The following is a 23,897-nucleotide window of genomic DNA, read 5'->3' on the forward strand; positions in this document are numbered from 1 at the left end:
TGCTGCTCACAATCTTCTGGCTCATAGCGAGCCTGCATAGGGTTTCTGAGGAGTGGTTGGTGAATTTGAGCTGCCGACCTTGTGGTTCAAACTGAACTTGTGGTCCAGTGGCCTGGTTCATCTTTACCTCTACCACCTACAAAGGTCTCCTCAGAGTTACTAGAGCACTTAGAAGTATCTAGGATAGCCCCCTCCTATTTTCCCTCTCATTATCTCGTTACCCTTAGTTTGTTTGTTTTGTTTTTTAATTTTTGATTTGGGGTTGGTTTGCTTGTTTTCCTTTTCTTTTTTTCTTTTTTCTCCTAACCTCGTCATTCTATCTGAGTACTTTTTACTACTGTTAAAAAGGACTTAGTTCCAAAGAGTATTCTTAGGCCTAAGTAGTTGTCCCTTTCTTCAGATGAAATTTAATATCTAGATTTTGATATTGTGATTGTTACAATTATCATACATTTTAAACTGGAGGTAATAATACCTTTTACCCAAAGTGAGGAGTCCTGGTGTGATGCTGTGGATTAATGCACCAGACTACAAAGCCGTTTGAATTGCAAGGTTGGCGGTTCAAGCTCATCAGCGTCTCCTTGGAAACCCTATACAGGGCCGCTATGGGTCGGAACCGACTCGACGGCACTTAACAACAACAACCCAAAGTGAAACAGGTTAAGCCTACTATGAAGGATGACTTTCTTGTGGAAATAACTGTCACATGTGGTAAACTTTGCTTTGCTCTGCTTATATAGTTGCTTGAAGCTCCTTCTGGCCTTAGCTGCCTGGACACATTGTAGTGGCCTTACGGTAGCTGGTCCTATTGGAAGACTGACCTGTATTTCAGTGGACTTGCCAGCTCTTGGAGAACCTGTGATGATTCTTTCTGAGGTTTGCATGCTTTGACTTCCTTCATGCAAGTGCTTGTAGCTACTAAGTTGATGTTTATTTTGCATGGGATATTTACTAACTTCTGAGTATGGGCTGTCATACTGTCCCAGCTCTCTTTGTCCATGGCTCTTGTATACTCATGTGCTGTATCTGAAAACTCTTTATGGTGTGAACACTTCAGATGGAGTATTTGAGAACTATGCTAATCTGTTCTTTTTTAATATGCAGAGTTTTCATAGAGTATGGCTGTTTTGGGTTTTGAGAGCAAGGTGGAGGGGTGGATCTGAGTGTCACATTATTACATAAGCATATCACAACAAGTCTTTTTCAATTCAACCAGTTGAGCATATTCCTGCTGCAATTTTTATAGTCCAGCTTTCATTTGTTTGTTTTCTTTTTTGGAAAAATATTTACCAGCAGGAAAATGTTCAATTGCATCATAAATAAATACTTGAGACTAGTTTGGGAGTATTAATGGGTGGGTGATGGAATTACAGTAGTTCAGACATGGAATAATTAGGTTCTAAACCAAAGCAGGGAGTCCTGGTGTGGCGCGGTGGGTTAATGTGCCAGACTGCAAAGCCATTTGAACTGCAAGGTTGGCAGTTCAAGCTCACCAGCTGCTCCTCAGAAACCCTATACAGGGTTTGCTAGGGGTCGGAATCAACTCGACAGCACTTAACAACAATAACAAAACCAAAGCAGTGACAGTGAAGTTGGAAAAAGGAAGCATAGATGCTCATTTTAAGATTTTCCTCCCATCATTTGATGTAATTATTAGCCACTATAGAAACCTCATGCTGTCGTGGTGTGGCATTGTAGGAAAAGCACTGGAATGGTAATCGCAAGGTTGGCAGTTCAGAACCACCAACTGTTCCTCAGAAACCCTGTATAGGGTCTCTGTGAGTTAGAACCAACTCGTATAAACCTCATACAAGTGGTATTATGGTGCTATATCCTAGTTTTTCCTAAAGCAGGAATTTATAATGACCAAACCAACTTTATAAAAAATGCTAAAAAGCGTTCTTTGGACTGAGAACCAATAATAGCTCGAGATTACCATCCATGACAACACCACCCAGAAATTCAATCCAGATAAAGTATTCATAGTAAAACAAACCTACAAGACTGAAAATAGGGAACCGGAGATGTCAATGTATAATGAAGACAACCACAGAGCAAAAAGGGAACAGTATCGATACAGAACATCCAATGCGAAGAGTCAAGATTGCAAGGTGAAACAGACTGTTTTAAGAAGGGAAAAAATGGAATTATAGTGTCACTTCAAAGAAAAATAAATTACCTGTACATCAAAATGAAAAAAGAGGCAAAATCAAAAGATTTAGTAAACATTAACACAACAGAAGTGAAAATGAAAAGGAACCCCACAAACAAAATGAACTTATCATAGAAAATTATGTGGAACAAAAAATCCAGCAGCACCACACACACACACACACACAAAAACACACACACAGAACAATGACAAGAATCAATCCATACGTATTTATAATTACACTAAATGCAAGACAATTAAATGTACCAGTCAAAATACATAGCAGAATAGATAAGAAAACAGGATCCTTCAATATGCTGTTATAAGAGACGTATCAAAAAGATGGAGACAGCCTAAATGCCCATCTACAGAAGAAAGATTAAACAAACTTTGGTAAATACACTCAGTGGGAAACTATAAAACATTGAAGAGTAATGATGAAACTGTGAAACACCTCAGAACATGGTTGAACCTGGAGGACATCATGCTGAGTGAAATTAGTCACAATAGGAAAGTGTTTTTATAGCAAATGTTATAAAAAGGTTTTCTTGATATATGAAACAATCTATGATGGTTATCTGGAGTGGGTGAGGGGACTTATTCATGAGCTAGAGAGTAGACTCCCAGTGTGGCGCCATAGGATTAGCACTGGATTGTGAAATACAAGGTTGACAGTTCAAACCCACCAGCTGTTCATAGGAAACCCTATACGGGGTCGCTGTGAGTCAGAAATGACTCAACAGCACTTAACAACAACAAGAAGACGATAGACACATGTTAATGTGGGTGACAGGCAGGCAATATACAACAAGAGGGAGGTTAGCAGAGGAAAGATGAAGGTAGCAGGAGACACAGGAGGAACGCAATAGTTAAAGTGAATAGAGATCAACGTTAACTATTGGTACATGGAGGGAGGAGGGCATTGCAACCATGTAATGAAGCAAGGTATATGATTTGTTAAACATAAAACTGATGAACTCTGTAACCCTTCACTCAGCTCACAAAGACAGCATTTAGTATACAATTTAATTGTAACCATAAAACTATCTTTAAAGTTAAAAGGCTTGTTTTTCTTTTTAATATATTGTACAAATAATATATTTCCTATATTACATGTATGTAACTCATCTCTAGAAATGACATGAGAAAAAGTTTGCCAACTAAGTCTATATATCATGGGCTACTCCGTGAGCCTCCCAGCCCTGGGTGTTGGGACTTTCTCAGGTTGAATACAACTTGGCCCTCTTTTAAACAGCCTTACCAAGCTCAATAGCATTCTTTCTTGAGATAAGCTTTGATGCGTATACTATAAAACTACCTATTTGTGAGTTGAAATAGTTTCATTTATTTCACATATGTGTGATATGCTTTATCTTGTAGGATTGTTGTTTATGTTAAGTGCTGTTGAACTGATTCCAACTCATAACCTTCCTGTATAGAGTTTCCAAGGAGTGGCTGGTGGGTTTGAACTGCTGACCTTGCTGTTTGCAGTCCATTGTTTATCCTACAGTACCATAGCCGGACTCTATCCAGTTACATGTGTTCCTGGAAAGTGTGAGGGGACTAAAATTTTATAAATTGAATCACAAATACTTTCAGTGCCCATCACATAAAAGGGAGTTTCCAAAAATTTGTGGAAAAATTCCACTATTTTATAATCCCATTTTTCCAGAAACATTTTGAAGCCCCTAACTTTGCTAAGCACTCAAGGTAAGTGGTAAACAGCCAGAGTCTTCTTAAAGTTGATAGCACAGTAGGGACGACAGGTAAAAATTAGTTAGCAAACAAAGTAATTACAGATTATGATAGCAGTTGTGGCATGAATTAGCAAGCGTGGTTCTGAGATTAATAACACAGTGTGCAGTACTCTGTCCTGGAGTATTGGAGAGGCCTTTCTGACGAGGGGAACTTTAAATGGAGACTTAAAGTTGAAAAGAACCTAATCATGCAGCCAAACCTGACAGGGGCAGGGAACACAGAGAAAGACGACATTCAAACACAAGAAATCAGAGTAGTACTGTTTGAATAGAAAACGTTTTCTGATTATCATCTTACAGAATCTGGAAATGAATCAAAATAGAGATATCACTTAGGAAATGTGTCAATGATTCTATGATAGAATGACGTTAAACAAAGACTAACACCCAAGTCCATCCTCTGTCACCTCCTTTTCCTTGTCAAGAAGGATTGCCCAACTTCCTTTTCCAGGATTCCCAAACCTATTTAATTGATAGATTCTTGGCATTAATCTAGCTCTCTGTTCTGACCAAGAAATTGGTTAATTTCCTATATAGAAATCAATTAAACTTGCCTATGCTGCTTAATTTTATTGTTGTTGAACCACTGACCTTGCGGTTCAAACTGACTTTGCAGTCCAGCGCATTAACTCACAGCGCCACACCAGAATTCCTTAATTTCATTACAGGGTACTTTGTCCTGATCCAAAAGAAGCATCAATTAGGCTAAGTTTCAGAATTTCAGAGCCCAGCTGGGAATCTTAATGACTGCTACACCGTAAATGTTGGTTGTCTTTTTCTGATTCTTTAGATTCACATTGAAATTGTGTCCTTTTGATGGAAGTGAATCATTCATGAAAGCAGCAAAATAAACTTATTTAGCATTTGTGGGGTTTTTTTCCACTTGCTTTAAACTTAAAAATGTATTGATTCTGATGACTTTGGCCTGAAAAGGGAAGTTTATTATGGTGAGAATATGCTGTATGAGTCTAACTTGCAGTATTTCTGTTTGATTTATGACGATGATGACTTATTACTGCTTTGTAAGCTTTACACAGGAAGTTTTTTTTACATTGAATTAATTTTGCTTTTAATACTAAGAAACTAAGAAAGCCATGACCTTTCCCCAAATGTAAACATAAATATAGCTAAGGAATTTCAGTTTTCATTAAGAATCTTAAAATCTATAAGATTTTTTTTCTCATCTTTTAACTGTATTTCTTGTTGTTAAAGTGCCATTGAGTCAGTTCTGACTTACAGCAACTGTATAAGGTTTCTGAGGAGCAACTGGTGAGTTTGAACCACTGACCTTGTCGTTCAAACTAAACTTGTGGTCCAGCAAGGCTAAAAGCAGTAAGAATATCTACTAGTTAATCCTTGTACAAACTCATAACATTTTGATATATTACCAGAATAAAGGTTTGGATCTTGTGGCTTATGATTTAAAGATTTTGGGATATGTGACGTTTGCTATTCACTCTATTCATTTTGCATATGTAAGGTTGAAATCATCTATGCGCTGCTTCATGATGGCACTCCTGGAAGAACATGCAGTGGAGGAGTGCCCTCTGCTGGCAGAATCCCCCTCACAGTCCTGCAGCCAGTGTGAGAGGAGAGTTTTCTAGGCTGGCCAAGTGGTTGGGCTCTGGGATCTTGGCAGGTATCCCACTGTCAGATTACAAACCCTTTAGGTCAAGCCATAGGGGAATATTCACAAATACGCCTGCTTGCTTGCTTGACTTCCCCTAGCTCCTTGCTCTGTCGTTTGTTCCCCTGTCTGTAGCCCTTTGCCTACCAATGCTCCTTGCTTAACTGCTTTGATATGAGTAGAAGGTGGATACAGGTAGAAGATGAGGTAGGTATGGACTGAACATATGAACTGAATAAAACTTTTGTGCTTTCACCTGCTGTCTTAGGTAGCTAAATTCATTTCCACTTACTGGTAGGTACTGTTGACAGTTGCACAAAGTGAATATAAGTTGGATCTGTGTGTGGTAGCGTTTTGAATCTCTGTACAGGAGGAGCATGTCCTACTTGAAGTGACCATCCTGCAGAAGCCTTGAACTAGATGAAGCCACCATTTTGGATTTTGTTTTGTTTTTTTACTTCTGTTGTTGGGGTTTTTTGTTTGGTTTGTTCGTTGTTTGTTTGTTTGTTTGTTTGTTTTTCATTTTTATTTTGTCCCAACATTTTCCTTTATAGTCCACCATTAGATATTGATCAGTTGAAGCTCATTTTAAGACTCGTTGGAACCCCAGGGGATGAGCTTTTGAAGAAAATCTCCTCAGAGTCTGTGAGTTGATGCTTTGATTGTAATTATCTGTCCTGTTAGGAATCTAAGTTCCTCTTTACTTCTGCCACATGCTGCCTGCCTCCCATCATTCTGTGCTTTGATGTGGGTATGTCTGTAAGCACGGTGCCTATTATGTACTGACTTTTGGGATAAGGTATAAATGTGTGTATGTGCAAGTATGCTCTATTCTATCTCTCACTCTGCTCACTCTGTCTGGTTATATACTTAGATCATGGGAGCCTCTAATGGGCAATGGTATCCTATTAAAACAGCGAGATTTGAAATCAATTCATTCTAAGAGATTAATGGAAAATTTGATTCTTTATTCTCAAACTCTAACTTCATCTTTCTCAGAAGCCTCACATATACTCAAACTCGTTCACCTTTTGGGTAGTGTTTGTTCTCAGAGTACAAACTTGACCAGGTATTAGTCTAGCTTTATCATGAAAAGAATGAAATGTGAATTTTCTGAATACTGTAGTCTTTTCCAGAAGTTATTTACTTTTTTTTTTTTTTTTTTTTTAGCGTAGACAAGTCACAGTTTTGTGTGAGGTTATTCCCAACAAATGCACAGTATTCCCAAGGGATACTTCTCTACTCCCGTCCTCAAACCACTCCAAGGATCTCCCCCAGCCTCCCAGCTCAATCCTGACACCTCAGAGCCATGGATTGTAAATCCTTCCTCCCACAGCTTTCCTTTATAAATACTCATTGAGTAACGGAAGAGAAAGACTTTGGGGTTAGTGCCTTCCTGCTTCTCAGCAGAGATTTAAAGAATGAAGCCATGGGAATGTGACCTTGCGTACTTTGGCTAGCTATGATTTCCTGCTTTTGGTAGTTTTCTCCGGCAAGATACTTGAGAAGCCATGAAAGTGCAGTCTTTCTCCCTTTTCCTCTCTGTCCCGGCCACAACCCCTGGCTGCCACCATGCAGTTGGATAAAAGGGAAAAGGAGCTGTTGAGCCAAGCTCCAGTTATGTCTTGCTGGGTAGCTTCAGGCAGGCATGAGCAGGTGAGTCTGAGCTGTTCATCATATCCTTGACAAAGAATACCATCATCCAGTATGTATTTGGTACATTCCTTAAAAGAACAGCACAGCCTACTGTATTTCTGAATTTCTGTTCTGAGAGTTGGGCTAGCCCTATGTTACTTTGTCTCTTCTCTAATCAAGATGAGGAAGCAACAGCTTAGAAAGGCTGTGGTTTGTCTGAGTCATGCAATGAGTCACTTGGCAGAGCTGAGTATGGATCCCTGATGTTGTGATAATACTATCACAACACTGTAATCTGTAAACTATAATCTCAAATCTCAAGCAGTGGCCCTCAACTTTGAAAGTTATTGTCAGAGCTACTGGCCATTATGTCAACCTAAAAGAGTATCTTCTTTAGCTTGATGAAATACAGAAGCTGGATTGGTGTGAATCAAAGAAGTTATGAGCTGATACTTAGAGAGGGCAGTGGTTTTCGTTTTCCTTTCATTCAATTTGCTTAGACAGATTGGCTAGTAGAGGGGGGTGGGGGTCTGTGCAAGAACTCAGTTAATTGATGAAGGTGCTAATGAGACCGAGGGAACAGCTCTTTCTCAGTTTCCGCTCCCAACCTCCCAATCATCTGTCTTGTACATATATATGCTGATAGTCACAAAAAGTTCTAGAAGAAAAAGTATGGGCAAAATAGTATTTACCCATCATTAACTCATCATTTATTTTTAAAGAAAAATAAGTAACACTGGTTGCATGGCATAATCATGCTATGTCTTTATCTTATGTGAAAGGTACATACATCTTAATTACTATATTGTCCAAGGGGATTTCAGTACATTTGTGGAAAAAAGGAACTGAAAGATAATGGAATTTTCCATGAACTGTTTGAAGCCCCCTCTTATATATCTTGTTGGTATAGAGTTAGATATAGTGAGATTGAGTACCAAAATACAGACCCTACTCAAATGATACTGTATGAGTATAGGTATAATTAGAAAAGTTTTCTTTCCTGTGTAGTTGTGGCAAATGGATAAAAAGTAGTCTGAACATTCAAAAAGGTAAAAAGAAAAAAACATACAAAATTCCTGTCAAGCCAATTCCTACTCAAGGTAACGTTGTTGTTAAGTGCTTATCTTAAATAGAAGTATACAATGTGTGACGCACATAGTAGAAATTTAACCAGGCCAGGTGAGTGAAATTATTCCCAAAAAATGGGGGAGGAGCATTAGTGAAAGAATTGTCATAAACAGAGACCACCAATAGCTGTTTTCATTCTTGAAAAGCAGCGAAGTAGTGATGCCAGCATTTATGTAGAACTTCAGCAAATAGTAGGGACTTCTGATTAAAAGAAGGCAATAATGGACTGACTGCCATTGTCAATATTATTGACTGTTGGGTGCACTGTAAACCTAGTGCTGTTGAGTTCATCGTGACTCATCGCTCCCCGATAGGGCAGAGTAGAACTGCCCCATAGGCATTCCAAGGCTGCAAACCTTTTTCAGAAGCAGCTTGCCGCATCTTTCTCCCATGGCATGAGTGAGCAGCTGGTGGGTTCGAACCACCAACCTTTTGGCTGGCAGCTAAATGCTTAATCACTGTACCACTGGGGCTTCTGGATATTCCATAGGAGAGGAAATATGAGTTATGATAGATATCTAAAGACAGGGTGTTCTGATTTGGTGATCCAGTAACTGTAGTACTTGTGCAAGATGAAAAACGTCATACTTTACAAGCTGAAGCCCTTTCACTGACTCCTCTCAAATCATTCTCTAAAAATATATCCTTCCTAGCATTTTAACAGCCGTCATGCTCAGTCTTTCTCCCTTTTCCTCCCTATCCCTGGTGCTGCGGGTTAATGTACTGAACTGTAGTTGGTTTGAACCGCAAGGTTGGTGGTTCAAGCTCACCAGCCACTCTTGGAAACCCTCTACAGGGTTGCTGTGGGTCGGAACTGACTTGACAGCACTAACAGCAACAACAGCCTCTTGAGAAGAGAGGGCATGATGACCTATCTGACTAAAGGAGAGAAAAATAGAAAATACACAGCCAATATTGTTCACAGAAAGGAAGGGAGAAATGGCAGGAGGTTGACATTTCTGCTCTTGACTTTTGCTTAGTGACCGGCCACCTTTGTTACTTCTCTTGGCATGCCCAGTACCATTTGTTAGGTAATTTGTTTAAAGGTAACTCTCAACTTTGTGAGGATGTTAAAAGAACTTCATGCCCCCTAACTAAAGTCTTAGGGAGCATGAAAGACAGAGTAATGCCCTTGGCCCCAACTGTTTTCTTTAGTGGCCAGCCTTAAATGTGCATTGTTGTTGTTAAGTACCATCGAGTCGATTCTGATCCATAGCAACCCTGTATAGGATTTCCAAGGAATAGCTGGTGAGTTTGAACCTCCAACCTTGCATTTCAAATGACTTTGCAGTCTGATGCATTAGCCCACAGCGCCACACCAGGACTCCAAATGTGCATTAGCAGTTATCTAACTATTGGGAAATTGAGTTCAGAGGATGAACAAACGTGGAAAGATTATTGATGGAAACCACAAAAAAGTGAAATTACTTAACCCTGGCACTTGTTGAAAATGATCTGATAACTGAAGGAAGGAACTGAGTTAATAGTTGACAAGAAAGGGGGTTTCTGGAAGTTTTTCCAAGAAGTCTTTTAAAAAGCCCATCACTCCTGATACACGTGATAAGTGAATAGTGGTGCAGGGGCTGTGTAGACATGCTGGACAGTTAAAAGAGAGAAGTCTAGAATATCATGTACTTGTCCATGTGGAGAGCCTCATAGTTCTTTTCAGAGTTTTGCCAAGTGTCTTTGCAAACTTGCTCCCAGGTATTTATTTGCTAGGTGAAATCAGTTTATTCTCTTGTTGAAAAGCTTTCTGGGAGAAATCACTGTGGCATGCTATCATGCTGTCAGCAGCCTGTGACTTGTGCTTTGTTTTTGCCGTTGGATTCTAACTCTCCCTGCACTCACTTTGTCCACTTACCATTGTGTGTCTATGGCATGTATTTCAACTGTACTACAACTAAATGTCTTTAAAACTTGGTACTGCTTATCCACACACCCACACACCTACCCGTGTCTCATATTTAGAGGGGTGGCACCTTAGAGAATCACAGACCCTAGGCCACAAAAATTTAGTCTCTTCCTTGAATGGATATATTGGATATTTTATATTGTCCACACAATGAGTGGAAATTTTCTGCAACATCTACATTTATCCATATTTAAGGTTTTGGCCACTGGTGCTTAAAAATAGTTTTCTGGCTGGCATCCTGAATTAAGGGACAGTCTATTTCCAGGGAGCCTAAAATAATGAATGTTGGGGCTAAAACTGAAGGAAATTCATTTTCCTCATCTGCATGGCCAGTCATTGGCTACAGGCCTGATTACTTCCCTGCCATCCGCGGAAGCATTGCTTTAATGTGCAGCCCTGGGCTTTGGCCAGTGGTGGGTGGGCTGCGTGGGGGGGGGTACGAAGATTTACGGTTGGCTTGTTTTGGCGTGGCTTTTCAGCCTTTTTAAAACATGTAAGTTCTGTTTTGCACTGTATGTTTAACAATGCCCTTGACTAGGCATCTAAGATATTAACCAGCTTCAGCAGATTATGCGTCTGACGGGGACACCCCCTGCTTATCTCATTAACAGGATGCCAAGCCATGAGGTGAGAACACGTAGACTGTACAGAGTGTCTAATTCAGAAGGCCACATTCACATCTTACTGCCACTGTATAACCAGCAGTGTTTAATGTCACTGAATGCTTGCATGTGCCTTGAGGGGATACTAAGGCAATGCCTGCCTATGTGTTATCGCAAGATGTTGACATTTGGAACAAAATGTCATTCAGTTCTGTGGATTCAGCATATAACTTTTAGGCTTGTAAATAGACGATGGTGTTTCTTTTATATCTGGGTTTTATGAATTCAATGCTCAAGAAGCTTTTAGTTTCTCCCTAGGTGTGTGCCTGCTGTTAGGGCTATACTACCTATCTGGGGAGCTTCAGCTGGAAATGTAGTTAGCTGAAAACTATTAACAGGCTTTTCAATTCAAACAGTTTTAAATGACCAAAGTAGGATTCTACATTTAAAAAAAAAAACAACCTATGAAATATCCAAACCTAATAAGTACTAGATTCAAAACAAAATAAGCAAATAATAAATAGGAACACTACTTAGATGGGCAAGGTGCCTTCTTTACCAATTCTAACAACTTAATCCAACTCTAATTTTATCACCAGAGATAATTTGGGGCACTCGTTTCTAAGTTGTTCTTCATATTTTGGGGGACTTCATACCAAATTGGTAATACAGGATCCCGTCTCTGGGACCTTTTTCCCTACTTCAGCTATATTGAGTTTATTGTTGTTAAACGCTGTCGAGTCATTTCCGACTCATAGCAACCCTGTATACGGTTCCTGAGGAGCAGCTGGTGGGTTTGAACTGCTGAGCTTGTGGTTCGCAGTCCAGTGCTGATCCTGCAGTGCCACACCAGGGGGTAGTCGTTTTTATTTATCTTACTAGAGGGGTGACTATTCTTTGGATGAGATGGGTCTCTGCTACCTCTGTTTCCCTTCATCCTTTTATCTACCTGCTCAAATGGAAAGGGGTTATATCCCCGTGTGCATTATATTTCTAGAACTTTTTTTTCAAATTGGAGAGATTCTCAGCTGCGTTTTAAAATGGACCTCTCCCACTTGCTCCGCATAAAATGAGTTTAGAGAGTAAAGCTGCCACAACTTGTTCTAGCTATGTATGAGAGCCAGCAGGAATAAATAAATAAAGATGATGACCATAAATGCATATATACACATGCCTTGATTAGATCTATATCAGTCTTTGAAAGTATTTGGCACCTGACTCTCTTTAGAATGAAGTCCAGAATAGTGAAGCTGAAACATCCTTGGAAAATGAAAACAGTGGCATCTTTCCTTTCTAAAGGTGACAGTGATAGGGATAGTGTTTGTTGAGCTCTCACTGTGACCCAACTATGATGCTAATGCAGTTCTTGGTTTATTATCACTAGTCCTCTCTCTTAACACAGAGGATAGCCCAAGACATTCAGAGAATAAATGTCAAGATTCAAATCCAAGCCTGCCCCAACTGTAGAGCCAAACTTAGAATAACTGTGCTGGTGAAATAAATGTTTTTTATAGCAGAACGTTAGTTTCCCGTTGCTTTCATGAACTTTATCTTGCTTGAGTATCACAATAACTATATGATACGGGCAAGCCAAATATTAATACTAATAATTTTTTTGATGAAGTAGTTGATGCATCAGTTGAGACCCAACTTATAGATTGTAAGAGCTAGAGGAAGAATTTCTTCTTAGGATATGAAATGTATAATCCACTTCTAAGAGCAATTCTTTATTGCATTCATTAGCTTGTCTTTTACACTATTGTTGTGTGTTTGAATCTCTTTGAGTAATAAATTAGGTTTATGTTCATTTTCGTAATATTGCTATCCTTGTTAGTGTACTAAGAGCACCTGCTGAGGTCAGCACCATCAACAGACAGAGCGCTGGTTCTAGACTTTACATAGGAGTATCTACCTTTATGACAGTTTTAACTGTCTAGGGAGGCTAGTGGGAAAGAGTTACTTCTTACATATCTTGGCCTCATATCCTGTGATCAGAAAGCTAATGAAAAAGAACCAAATTGGTTACCTTTCCTGCTCACTTGAAATATAATTGTGAAAGCAGAAATAAATATAAGTGATGGTCACAAAGAAGGAAGTTAGGATGGCAACACAAGCAGTGTCTTTAAAGAATATAAAAGACGGTCCAAACACATTGGAGCTGACACATGTTCCTTTATAGGCCAATAATTTTTTAGGGCAATTACATTAATGAACAAAGCCATTCTGAAAACCCTTGTTTTTACAGGCAAGAAACTACATTCAGTCTTTGACCCAGATGCCGAAGATGAACTTTGCTAACGTATTTATTGGTGCCAATCCCCTGGGTAAGTTGGCTGTGTCCTCTTCTTATGGACATTGAGGTGATTGTGACAGAAGTTAGGGATTTAAAGAAGAGTTTTTCCTTTTGATTAAATTGTTATTGTTATGTGTGCCGTTGAGTCAATTCTGACCCATAGTGACCCTGTATAGGGTTTCCAAGGAGCAGCTGGTGAGCTTGAACTGCCGACCTTACAGTTCAAACGACTTTGCAATCTGACGCATTAGCCCACAGCGCCACACCAGGACTCCTTTGATTAAATAGGACACCATTAATTAAATCTTGAAAGGTGGGAAAATATGTCATTTATTATCTGTATTTGTAGATATTTTGGCGTTGTATGACATGCATACATTTTTCTATGGTCACAGGATTTGGTAGGAGGGTTGACGGGAGAGAAAGTCATGGGAATGGTGGGAGAGAAGATTGGGGGAGGCAGGAATAAAGAGGTACAGAGCCTGTGGCTTATTCACAACTCTTCTCACTATATAGTCCTCCAAACTGAGGGTAAAAACAACGGAGACATGGGTAGGTGTTTCGAGGACCCAGCCAGGAGCTCTCTGCAGCATGCTCTGCTCTGCCTGTAGTCTCCTGGGGTTACAGATCCTGCCGCCTTTCACATTTATGTACTCTCTCCTCTTCCCTCTTCTTCCTCTGCCCTTCTGAAGCTTCACCATCCTCACCACCAACCTCACAGAATGATTCCACATGCCTTCCTACCACCATCACCTCCAGAATGTTTGGCAGAGGGGCGGCTGCAGGTTATTTACTGCCTTAACTGGAAAAGGAGGCTCTGTGCCCTAAAGCTGGGGGCTGCTATGTTGTTTCAGTTGGCACCCCCCAAAGTTATAGTGCCCGAGGCTCTCAATTCCCTGACTCCAGGACCTCAGAGTTATTTAGTAGCAGACACAGGAGGCTTCAGACAGGGAAGGAAGCAAGGCTGTGATAGCTAGGACAGTCAGCCAGCTTTGTAGAGGTATGTTAATATCTCAGTGTGTTTTCTCTAAGGCACTATCTCTTAAGCAACTGTATGATTTGTGGGGGTCACTCCCCTCCTGAAGGATCCTGTCAGCTGTATTCTGATCTAGTTTTATCCTTTGGGGAACTGACAGTCACAATGAGCTCTTCAAAAGTTGGGTTTTGAAGGCTCACCAGTTTTATCTTAAGTACTTCGTTTTAGTGATTGTTGAGAGGAGGGTCCGTGTTGCTATGAGGATTCTTACTCTGGCAGCTCGCAGAGAGGCTTTGCACTCTTCAGAAGTGTTGGGCAGCTCTAATTGCAACCACATCAGCCTTGGTGAGAGAGTATGACGTGTCTTGGCTGCGTCACTGTCTCATCCAAAGATGAATCCACAAACTCCTCAGGGATATATAGAATTCCACTGTCCTTGGTTAGGCTTGCGTCTGCCTTGGCATGTATTCTTATTGCATGATTTATTTGAGCTGTATTAGCTAGTTCAAGGATCTGTGAGTGCTCTCTGAGTCATAAGTACTCTGGAATGATGGGAAAAGATGCCAGTAGCTTGCTTGTCACTCGTTCTGTTCTGATTTGTATTTTTCATCATATTAGCCCTGAGTTGTAGACATGGCATTGTGCATTGTTTGACTTCCAGTTAGCAGCCTCAAAGAGATTTATTCATTCATGTATCTGTGAAGGGTAGGAAATATATGTGTGCTAACAGGAGCTTTGGTAGCGTAGTGGTTACGAATCGGGCTGTGAACCGCAAGGTCAGCAGTTCGAAACTACCAGCTGTTCCGCGGGAGAAAGATGAGGCTTTCTGCTCCCGTAAAGATTTACAGCCTCGGAAACCCTGTACTGGGTCGCTGTGAGTCGGAATCGACTCCGTGGCACATAACAACAACAACAACAGCTTATGTAGGTCACATACCTCCCCAATCCCCTGGAACCATGACATTGAAACAGTCACAAAAACAGGACAGCACGCTGCCATGAGCTGACTGCTAGTGAGTTGATTGTAGGACCTGGTCCATCGGCTGCTTAGCACAGTATTTCTCTAAGTTAAATGTGCCTTGCAGCTCATTGCCAAATGGTGATGTCACATACAGAGTCTTCTCTTGCTTGGTAGATGGAACACGATGTTACTGATCATGAACTCATACCCCGCATATTAACTGAGCAGGAGTTCAGTGGCACTGTAAATATTAGCAACTCGGTTGTCACTGAATTCATGTTCCAGGACATCTTTAAGAAGCTGCCTCCCCTTCACTAATTCATACCCCTCCCCTCTTACCGCCTCCCACCCCATCCCCAATTTAAGGAGCCATCTATAATTTGCAAAATCTCAAAAGCCTTTCTATTTTACCAAATTGATGATGGTGCTTACTGCAGTATGCATCCTCCCAGGTGCCAGTGTTCTGAAACTGAAGACATCCTCTCTTGAAAGAAAAAGTTTAGGAAAAGCTCTGTTTTGTAATCCCTAATGAAATAATCACTTCTGGCAAGGCAAATCAATGGAAGCTAAAAGCCATAAGTGAAAGATTGATGGGAACTGATATTCACATGGTGCTAACGTATCCCACAGAGAGGAAAACATCTGAACCCAGTAATCAAATTTAATATCATCATTACATCAGTATGAATTACACTGCATCACCTATGAGATACTTTTGCCAAAAGATGTTTTACCTGATTCTTGCCTAAGTTTTAGGTTTAACTTTCAGTTTTCCGGAAATGCAGGAGATAATATAGTTAACTGCAAAGAAGTAGTCTCTGATGGGTATTCTCAAGACAACTGGAAGGGCTTTTCAGGCCAAAGGCAGGAAAGGGGGTATTTAGAAGGTGAGGGACTATTCTGAATTAAAAGAGGTACAGCCAGATGGTCCTTAATTTAATCCTGGTTTGAACAGATCAGCTATAGGATCATTGGAGAAATCTTAATATGAACCAAATTTTAGGTATTTGTGAGTTGTTCATTTGTTTATATAACAGTATTATGATTATGTCGGAAGATGTCTTTATGCAGAACTACTGTAAGATGAAGTATCATGTGTGTTTTTTTTTAATGGTTGAGAAAAATATATATAAAGAAAATATAAAATCTTAACAATTGGTGAGTCTGGGTGGTGTCTATATGGATGGTCACTGTACTATTTTACTTTTCTGTTTTGTATATTTGAAATTTTCATAGTAATAATAAAATTCCCTTTTATATAAATGTCATGTCTCCCACACAGCCCCAAACGCTCAATTTGTTCATTGTTTGAAGATATTTTTGATAAACATTTCTTTATGTTAAATTAGTAAATAAGTCATTAAATAGTTGTTGTTAAGTGCAGTCGAGTCGGTTCTGACTCATAGAAAGCCTGTATAGGGTTTCTGAAAAGCGGTTGTTAGGTTTGAACTGGCAACCTTTCGGTTAACAGTCCAGTGCTTATCCTACAGCACCAGACCAGAACTCCAAATCATTAAGGAAGACAAAGAAAAACAAAAACAAACCTTACCTACCTCTTTTGTATTAATCTAGCACTAGGCTATCATTTTGAAAGCTTGACATAGGGGTAGTCGATACTGACATCCCACAAATTTGATCAAACAGAATTCCACTTGTTTTTTTCAGTTCTTTAAGAACGTACTTAAAAAAAAAAAAAAATCCATCCATTTATGCACACATGCATGCATGCACACAGACGTGCATACACTTACCAATGCACAGAATCTGAGAACCTCAAAATCCCTTGCAAATGAATAAGGATATATCCTTCAGCAGAGGTTTTGGTGGAAAGTTTGTTTATAGATATAAAAGATCAAAACTGAATAAAGCCTACTTTTTTGTAACATGCTTAAGAACTCTTATTTCCTTCCAATCTTTGAAAGCTGTCGACTTGCTGGAGAAGATGCTTGTATTGGATTCAGACAAGAGAATCACTGCAGCCCAAGCCCTTGCTCATGCCTACTTTGCTCAGTACCACGATCCTGATGATGAACCGGTGGCTGATCCTTACGACCAGTCTTTTGAAAGCAGAGACCTCCTTATAGATGAGTGGAAAAGTAAGTCCTAAGAGCAGGATTCACATCTACCTTAAGAACTTAGATTTTAAAACCATTCCTAGGTAAGTTACAAAAGGTCTGGAAAAATAAACACTCCTGAGTAAGTTTAACCAACTCACTGAAAGTTGTAGTTGGGTCTCTAAAGCAGAATGGATATGCTTCTTTAATGGAAACTATTGTAGATAATGACACTTTGCATTTACATCTCTCTGAGATGAGTAAGAAATGGAGTATTTTATTGATAGAACCACGTAAAGTTTATAGCTTATTTATTACCTTAGAATTAGTTTGGGACACAGTCAGGAATAGAATCCATTTCTCCTGTATGTTCAGTATTATATTCTTTCCATAAAACACAAATTCAGAGCTCCAGTGACATGCCAAAAGTCAGGACTGTTTGTCACTGTGGCTTGTGGGAGTACTCTGTTATTCTTAAGTACCTTCTCCAGAGAGTTTTAAAGAGGGAGTACTCAGTGATGAAAGAAATGAGAAAAAATAGCTATTTTTATTTGTACCCTTGAACTTCAGTGCCTCAAACAGTGAGGCAGTTATTTGAAGTAGCCCTTCAAACCACTGGTGTGCACACTGGGGATACAGGGGGAGGATCTGGAGGCTAGAAGCCAGAATGCTTGCCAACTTGGTAAACTGATTGATTCCCTTCAAAGAGAATAGTCTTCGACAACTCTAATATCTTACATCTCCCCGCACCCCTGATTCCTAGGCCTGACCTACGATGAAGTCATCAGCTTTGTACCACCCCCACTTGACCAAGAAGAGATGGAGTCCTGAGAACCTGATTTCTGTTCTGTTGATCCCACTTCACTGTGAGGGGAAGGCCTTTTCATGGGAACTCTCCAAATATCAATCAAGTGCCTCTTGTTGCAAAGATTTCCTCCATGGTGGAAGGGTGTGTGTGTGTGTGTGTAAATGTGTGCATTTCAGTGCGTGTGCATGTGTGCGTTCTCTTGTTGGTAAGAGAATATGAGCAAACGATGACCACAGTGGCTTCATGTGTCATTGAGATCACACTGCGGCGGCCTCTGCCTGCTCTCTTGATGAGAGTTGACTCAGGCAGATGAGCGCTCCCATCTCATTGAGGTATGTCAGATGCAAAGTAAAAATATTAAATGTCCCAAACCCCTGCCATGTTTTTGCCATTTTGGCCTCTCCTGTGGTCCCACCCCGATGGTGGGAGTCAACTTGACCGTGTCGCACAGTGGCCCAGAGAGAAGGCTCACACCTTACGGCTACTTCGGATCTGAAGCCATCCCTCAGCAACGTGTACAGCCACAACGGACCAACCGGCTTCTTCTGTGCACTAACCTGTGATTCACTTGCTTAGTATCATCCTCAGAACTTGACAGGCGTACCCGAAACTGTAAATATGTTTGTGCCTTAAAAGGAGAGAAAAAGGTGTGACTATGTAAAGGAGTGCAACAGATGCAGTTCTGAGCCAGGCAAGTAGACAGGGTTGTCAGGTGGCCACTTGTGAACTCATAGTGACCAGGGAGCCTGCCCAGGCAGTGTGCGGATGAATGAGCATGCGTATGTGTGTGTCTGTTTCACCCTTACCCCCAGGGGGAGTTGCCATTTCTCTACTTACCCCTCACCTTCTGTGCAGAGGTCTCTTGAGTATTGGCCCAGTAGTCAGAAACAGGTTCCAACTGTCAGTGTATTCCTGTGTGCTCTTTGTTCCTAGCAGAGTGAGGATGTGTTTTGCATGTCTTGCTATATGAGCATGCACAGCTGCTTGTCCTGTTCTCATCAGGAGGCCCTGGTGCCGGGCATATTTGCCAGTGAAGACTTGATGGGTAGTTCAGACCCTCTGTCACCTCAGCTAATGTTATGGGCAGGTGGCATCATCTTCTCTTCAGCACCCAGTGCTGTTTTGTGTTGAACACAGTTGTTACTCCAGGTGCTTTTGGTGTGAAAACCATAAAGAAATGGAACAGATGGATGTGTATAGCATTTTCATTCTAGTCATCCTGGTTTTCAACACACTATTTTTGGGGACCTGTCATGGGAAAGATCAGGGCTTTTCCCAGGCATGTCCCAAACTTTAGAAAACAAGTTGTTCTCTTCACTCCCAATAACCAGTGCTAAGGAATGAAGAAAATCAAAGTGAAAAATAAAAGCTTACGAGGCCAGAAACTCCTTTCGCTATCTTTCTCTTAACCTGGTTGTAAGAAAAGTAATGAGGTGGTGTTGTTGTTTTCCACCCCTCTATGGAAAAGGGGCTTCTTGGCAGCTTAACATTTGACTTCTTGGTTTTGGTTTGGGGAGAAATAAATTTTGTTTCTGAACTTTGTATACTGCAGGAATCTTTTGGGAACGTAATTCCTTTTGATGGGGAGAAAGGGCAAATTATTTTAATACTTTGTATTTTCAACTTTTTAGAGATGAAATATCCTCAGGGGTGAGAAGAGTTGTTTTCATAATTTTTTGAATTTCAGGCATCTTGTGCTACTTACAGGCCCATGTGTAAGCCTGTTACGAAATAAGAAAGTGCAAAGCCACTTCCAGAGTTGGCTATGTGATGACACCTTGAACTTGGACCAAGGTGTTTCCATTTCTCTATCACAGTGTAGTGTTACCCATTCTCCAGAGGACAGGGGAATACCCTGGAGTCAGCTGGGCCACGAAAGAAGGAGGCAGGCCAGTGGTGATCACCCCTCACCTGGGATTCTCCCCCTCTTGGAAGGAAAGTGAACTTTAAGGCCTCATCTCCTTCATATGCAGTTCAAATCCTCACTTGGAAATGTAATCCACAGCAGCCATGAAGTTCAGCAGCCATGTTTGGTTGTAAATGCTAGTGTGATTGCCTACAGAAATATTGCGCTGAATATTTTTTAATAAAGGTCTTTGCACATGTGACCACATACGTGTTAGGAGGCTACATGCTCCAGGAGCCTGGACTCCAGCTGGAGCTTGTGGAGGAGCTCCTGGGTTTCTGAGCATACTGCTCCCCCTCTCTTCCTGATTTCTCTGAACAGAAAACAAAAAGAGAGAATGAGGGAAACTGCTATTTTATTTGTATTCATGAACTTGGCTGTAATCAGTTATGCCATATAGGATGTCATACAATGCCACTGGTTAAAATAAAGCCTATTTTTCAAAGTTAGTGAGTTTCTCAACTTCATTATCTGATCATTTTGATGTTTTTATTGAACACACAATACTGAAGTATATCGGTGCTCTCTCAAATGTGGCCTGTTTCTAATAAATCTTGACATTGCACCTAAAACTTGGGAGACATTCTAGAGCTCCTTAGCTGTGCTCTTTACGGGGAAGAAGGTCTGGGTCTGGGAGGTGGAAAGAGCAAAGAAACAGGGCATAGCATGGTAGGCTCTGTGTTAGCACACACGGGTGTAAGAGTGGCCCTAGGGCAGGGGTCAGCAAACAGGCTTGTGGGCCAAGCCCAACCCACCACCCATTATTTTGTGGCCCACAAGAATGGTTTTTACATTTTTAGTGATTAAAAAAATTTTTTTAATCCAAAGAAGAATATTTTTTGCATATGAAAAATTATATAAAATTCAAATATCAGTGCCCATAAATAAAGTTTTATCAGAACACAACCACACATGTGTTTATGTATTATCTATGGCTGTTTTCACGCTACAATGGCAGAGTCATGACAGGAACCACATGGTCTGCGAAGTTTCAACTATTTACTATCTGGCCTTTTACAGAAAAAGTTTACTGACCCCTGGCTAGGGCTTCTGTGAAATGACGTTTCTTAAATAGACATTTGAGTTGTTTTTTGGTCCAGACCATCTGTAAACAGTGTGTTTTTATTTTTAAATAACCAGAGAGAGGGCTGGATGTGTGTACACGGGTGTGTTTATAGACTTCATGTGTGTCTATTGTTTATAGACCGTAAGCAGATGTATATTATGACTTCTCATATTAGTTGACCATGGCCCCTGAATAATATACTTCAGAACTACTGAATCGCTGAGTTCCCAAGGCCTGTGCTAGTGTGTGTATTTCCTCTCTCAGTGGCTTTGGAATGCTGACAGGTATCTGAGGATGGATTCACAAGGCCCAGCCTGTGAGGCTATCGGGGTGCCCAGCTCGGCCTGCTGTGCTGACTGATCTCTGGCTGCCAGTGGGAATGATGGCAGTGGTAGCAGGCAAAGCCAACACAGGATCTTTCCTCATCCTGTCCTGAGTGACTTGCTAAAGGGGTGAGAGAAGAGACTCAGTTGCCACACATAGAGCATCAGCTTCCGGAAGGATCAGATATCACAGGGATATTTTGTCTCCACGTAGCAACATAGGCACCCAGCTGTCAGGCCGCTGGCAGGCAGAGTACCTCAACTCCTTTGTAGAGGGATTCTCCCTCACACCGGGGATGACATCAGGACTTTTTTTATTTTTTTAGAGAAACGTTGTGTTTAATGATAAAGCTTAGCACACTCCAACATATGGTATGGTGTCAAAGCAGCAGGGACAGGTAGGTGACTCCTACGGAGCTTCACATGGCGAAAAGAACATCAAACAGAAGAGCCCCATGGCCTCAGACAGGGCAAAGCCCAGAATGGCCTAGAAGAGCTGCTGCTTGAGAGATGGGTTTCTGGCATAGCCGATGATCAAGCTGCCAAACACAGTCCCAGTGCCGGCCCCTGCACGAATAAACTTGGCAACTGTGTCATTGTCCCAGAAGACATCTCTGGTGTGGAACTCCTACCTAACCGCCTGGAGCAGGGAGCTGCTGTAGGAAGGCTGTTTAGATGGGATCTCTGGTGTATCAGGAACAAGGGCAGACACAAGCCTGACTAGAGCCCTGGTACAACAGTGGACCCCCATGGAGGAATGAGTAGTGCCCCGGCAGTCTGCTTATCTTCTGTCCTGCTGCCCCGGTGTGGACCACGGTGCTCCACCTGCTCCAGATAACTCTTGGGGCTGATTTTAAGGATCTGAAGCAAGATTTTTCAACTTTGGTGCTACTGACATTCGGGGCTGGATAATTCCTGGTTGTGGAGGTGCACTGTAGGATGTTCAGCAGCATTCCTGGCCTCTTCTCACAAAATGCCAGTAGCACACATGGGCTCCACCTTCAGATGTGACAGTGCCAAGTAGCTCCTGGAGAGGGAGACAAACTCACCCCCAGCTGAGAACCACAGGTCTCAAGCAAGGCCCTCCTAGTCTTGCAGAATACAAAGCTGCTTATCTTGAAGAAATCATGGAAGGTGGTGGTGGCTAAGTGCCATCGAGTTGCTTCCGACTCCTAGAAACCCTATAGAGGATTTACGAAGAGCTGGTGGGTTTGAACTGCTGACCTTGTGGTGCCTAGCCTACAGTGTCTCTAAGTGACTTGATAATCCCTGGGGAAAGTGGGGAGTACAAATTGTAAAAATCTATTTAAAGACTAGAATACACCATTTGGGGAAAAGGAAGATGATAGTTCAGAAGAAAGTATGTTCCATAATGGATTAAAAAGGCTGTTGGGGTTCTTTTTTAATGGGGCATGGGTGTTTTGAATGAATTAAACTTTGGTCAGAAGCTGTCTGACCATTATCCACAGATAGAAATTCTGATGTATGACTACAAGATTTTCTTACATAGGTAGGTGATGGTGTACAGTGGATAGAATACTGGATTTTGAAGGCATGCAAAGTTGGGTTTGGGTCCCAGCTCTACCTCTTGTCAAGTGTGTGATCGTGGGATAATAGTAAATAGCTTTCTCATGATTATGAAGATTACATGAAATTGGCCTCGTCAGTTGCAGGTCCTCACGATGTTGCTTGGTGTATGTCTCACTTGAGTTGAACTTGGGTGTCAAGCTTGCCCTTTTAGGGTCTGCAGCTGGGAGCAGCATGTCCCCTTCTGAGGACTGCATGGTCCAGAGGACTTCCCTGTTTTCTCTGCTTGGCCTCCAGAAACCTTTGCTCAGACACTTGGGCAACCATTGATCACTATCTTGAGCTGTTTGTAGAGCCTCTTCTCTATGGCACCTTCTCACATGACTGGCTTTTAGCTCTATTTTTTTTTGTCTTCAACTTTTGTATTTGCCAGTACATAGAGGAACGCAATAAAATGGATTTGATACGCAATGCCACTGAAGTTGGGCTTTGCTGCTTAGCTATAAAACTGCTTGGGGGCAGTGATGTTAGGGAACTTTTAAAATAATAGGCTTTCCTGAGTAATGTAGCTGATAGACAAGTCAAACGCTTACTATTACCCACCCCCACTGCCACTGAGTTGATTCTGACTCATAGTGACCCTGTCTAAGGTTTCCAAAACTGTCATCTCTATAGAAGCAGACAGCCTCCTCGTCTCCTTCAGAGCTGATAGTGGGCTTGAACCACTGACCTTCTGGCTTGCAGCCCAATGGCTAACCCAGCACTTCACTAAGGCTTACTACTTTCCACAAATGCCATTTAGTCTTCAAATTTCTTGAAAGCCAGTTGTTATAATTAACCATATGATCTCATTTCTTTTAGGAGAGGATTCCTTTTCAGAGAGGCCCCCAATGCAAATGCATATCTATTGTTGGCTCCCCTGTGGCTTCTGGAAAGCTCCCATTACTGAGGCTGTGGTCTGATTTCCCACCAACAACAGGATACTGTAGTACTCAAACCTATTTGATTAGTTCAGTGTAGAGGATGTACTTTGTTTAGAAGTCACTGAACAGTTGAGTGAAGAACTAACTTTAATCTCAATTTTTAATAGTATAAAAAAATTATGCCACTACCTTTTGAGTGTCAGTTGAATTAAAAAAAAAAAAAAAAAGTAAAATTACAGAGCAGCCT

At 41.1% G+C, this 23,897-nt stretch overlaps 1 protein-coding gene and 1 pseudogene across 3 annotated transcripts in view; one reads left to right on the top strand and one right to left on the bottom strand.

Moving 5' to 3' along the window:
- The window catches only part of MAPK14 (mitogen-activated protein kinase 14), a 115,402-nt gene extending 97,394 nt beyond the window's left edge, over window positions 1-18,008 (top strand). The window contains exons 9-12 of one of the 3 annotated variants that reach the window (XM_006860402.1): window positions 6,102-6,181; window positions 13,059-13,137; window positions 16,966-17,139; window positions 17,861-18,008. In XM_006860402.1, the coding sequence (XP_006860464.1) occupies window positions 6,102-6,181; window positions 13,059-13,137; window positions 16,966-17,139; window positions 17,861-17,928 (401 nt within the window). In that variant the 3' untranslated portion in view covers window positions 17,929-18,008. Of the gene's footprint in view, window positions 1-6,101; window positions 6,182-10,758; window positions 10,839-13,058; window positions 13,138-16,965; window positions 17,140-17,860 lie in introns of all 3 variants that reach the window. The other 2 variants (XM_006860403.1, XM_006860404.1) reach the window with 2 other exon arrangements.
- A 3,601-nt stretch (window positions 18,009-21,609) lies between these two features.
- LOC102833616 lies at window positions 21,610-22,984 on the bottom strand (annotated as a pseudogene).
- Between the last annotated feature and the right edge of the window lie 913 nt (window positions 22,985-23,897).

The sequence above is a fragment of the Chrysochloris asiatica genome, unplaced genomic scaffold (assembly GCF_000296735.1).
Source record: "Chrysochloris asiatica unplaced genomic scaffold, ChrAsi1.0 scaffold00038, whole genome shotgun sequence".
NCBI classification, from domain to species: domain Eukaryota; kingdom Metazoa; phylum Chordata; class Mammalia; order Afrosoricida; family Chrysochloridae; genus Chrysochloris; species Chrysochloris asiatica.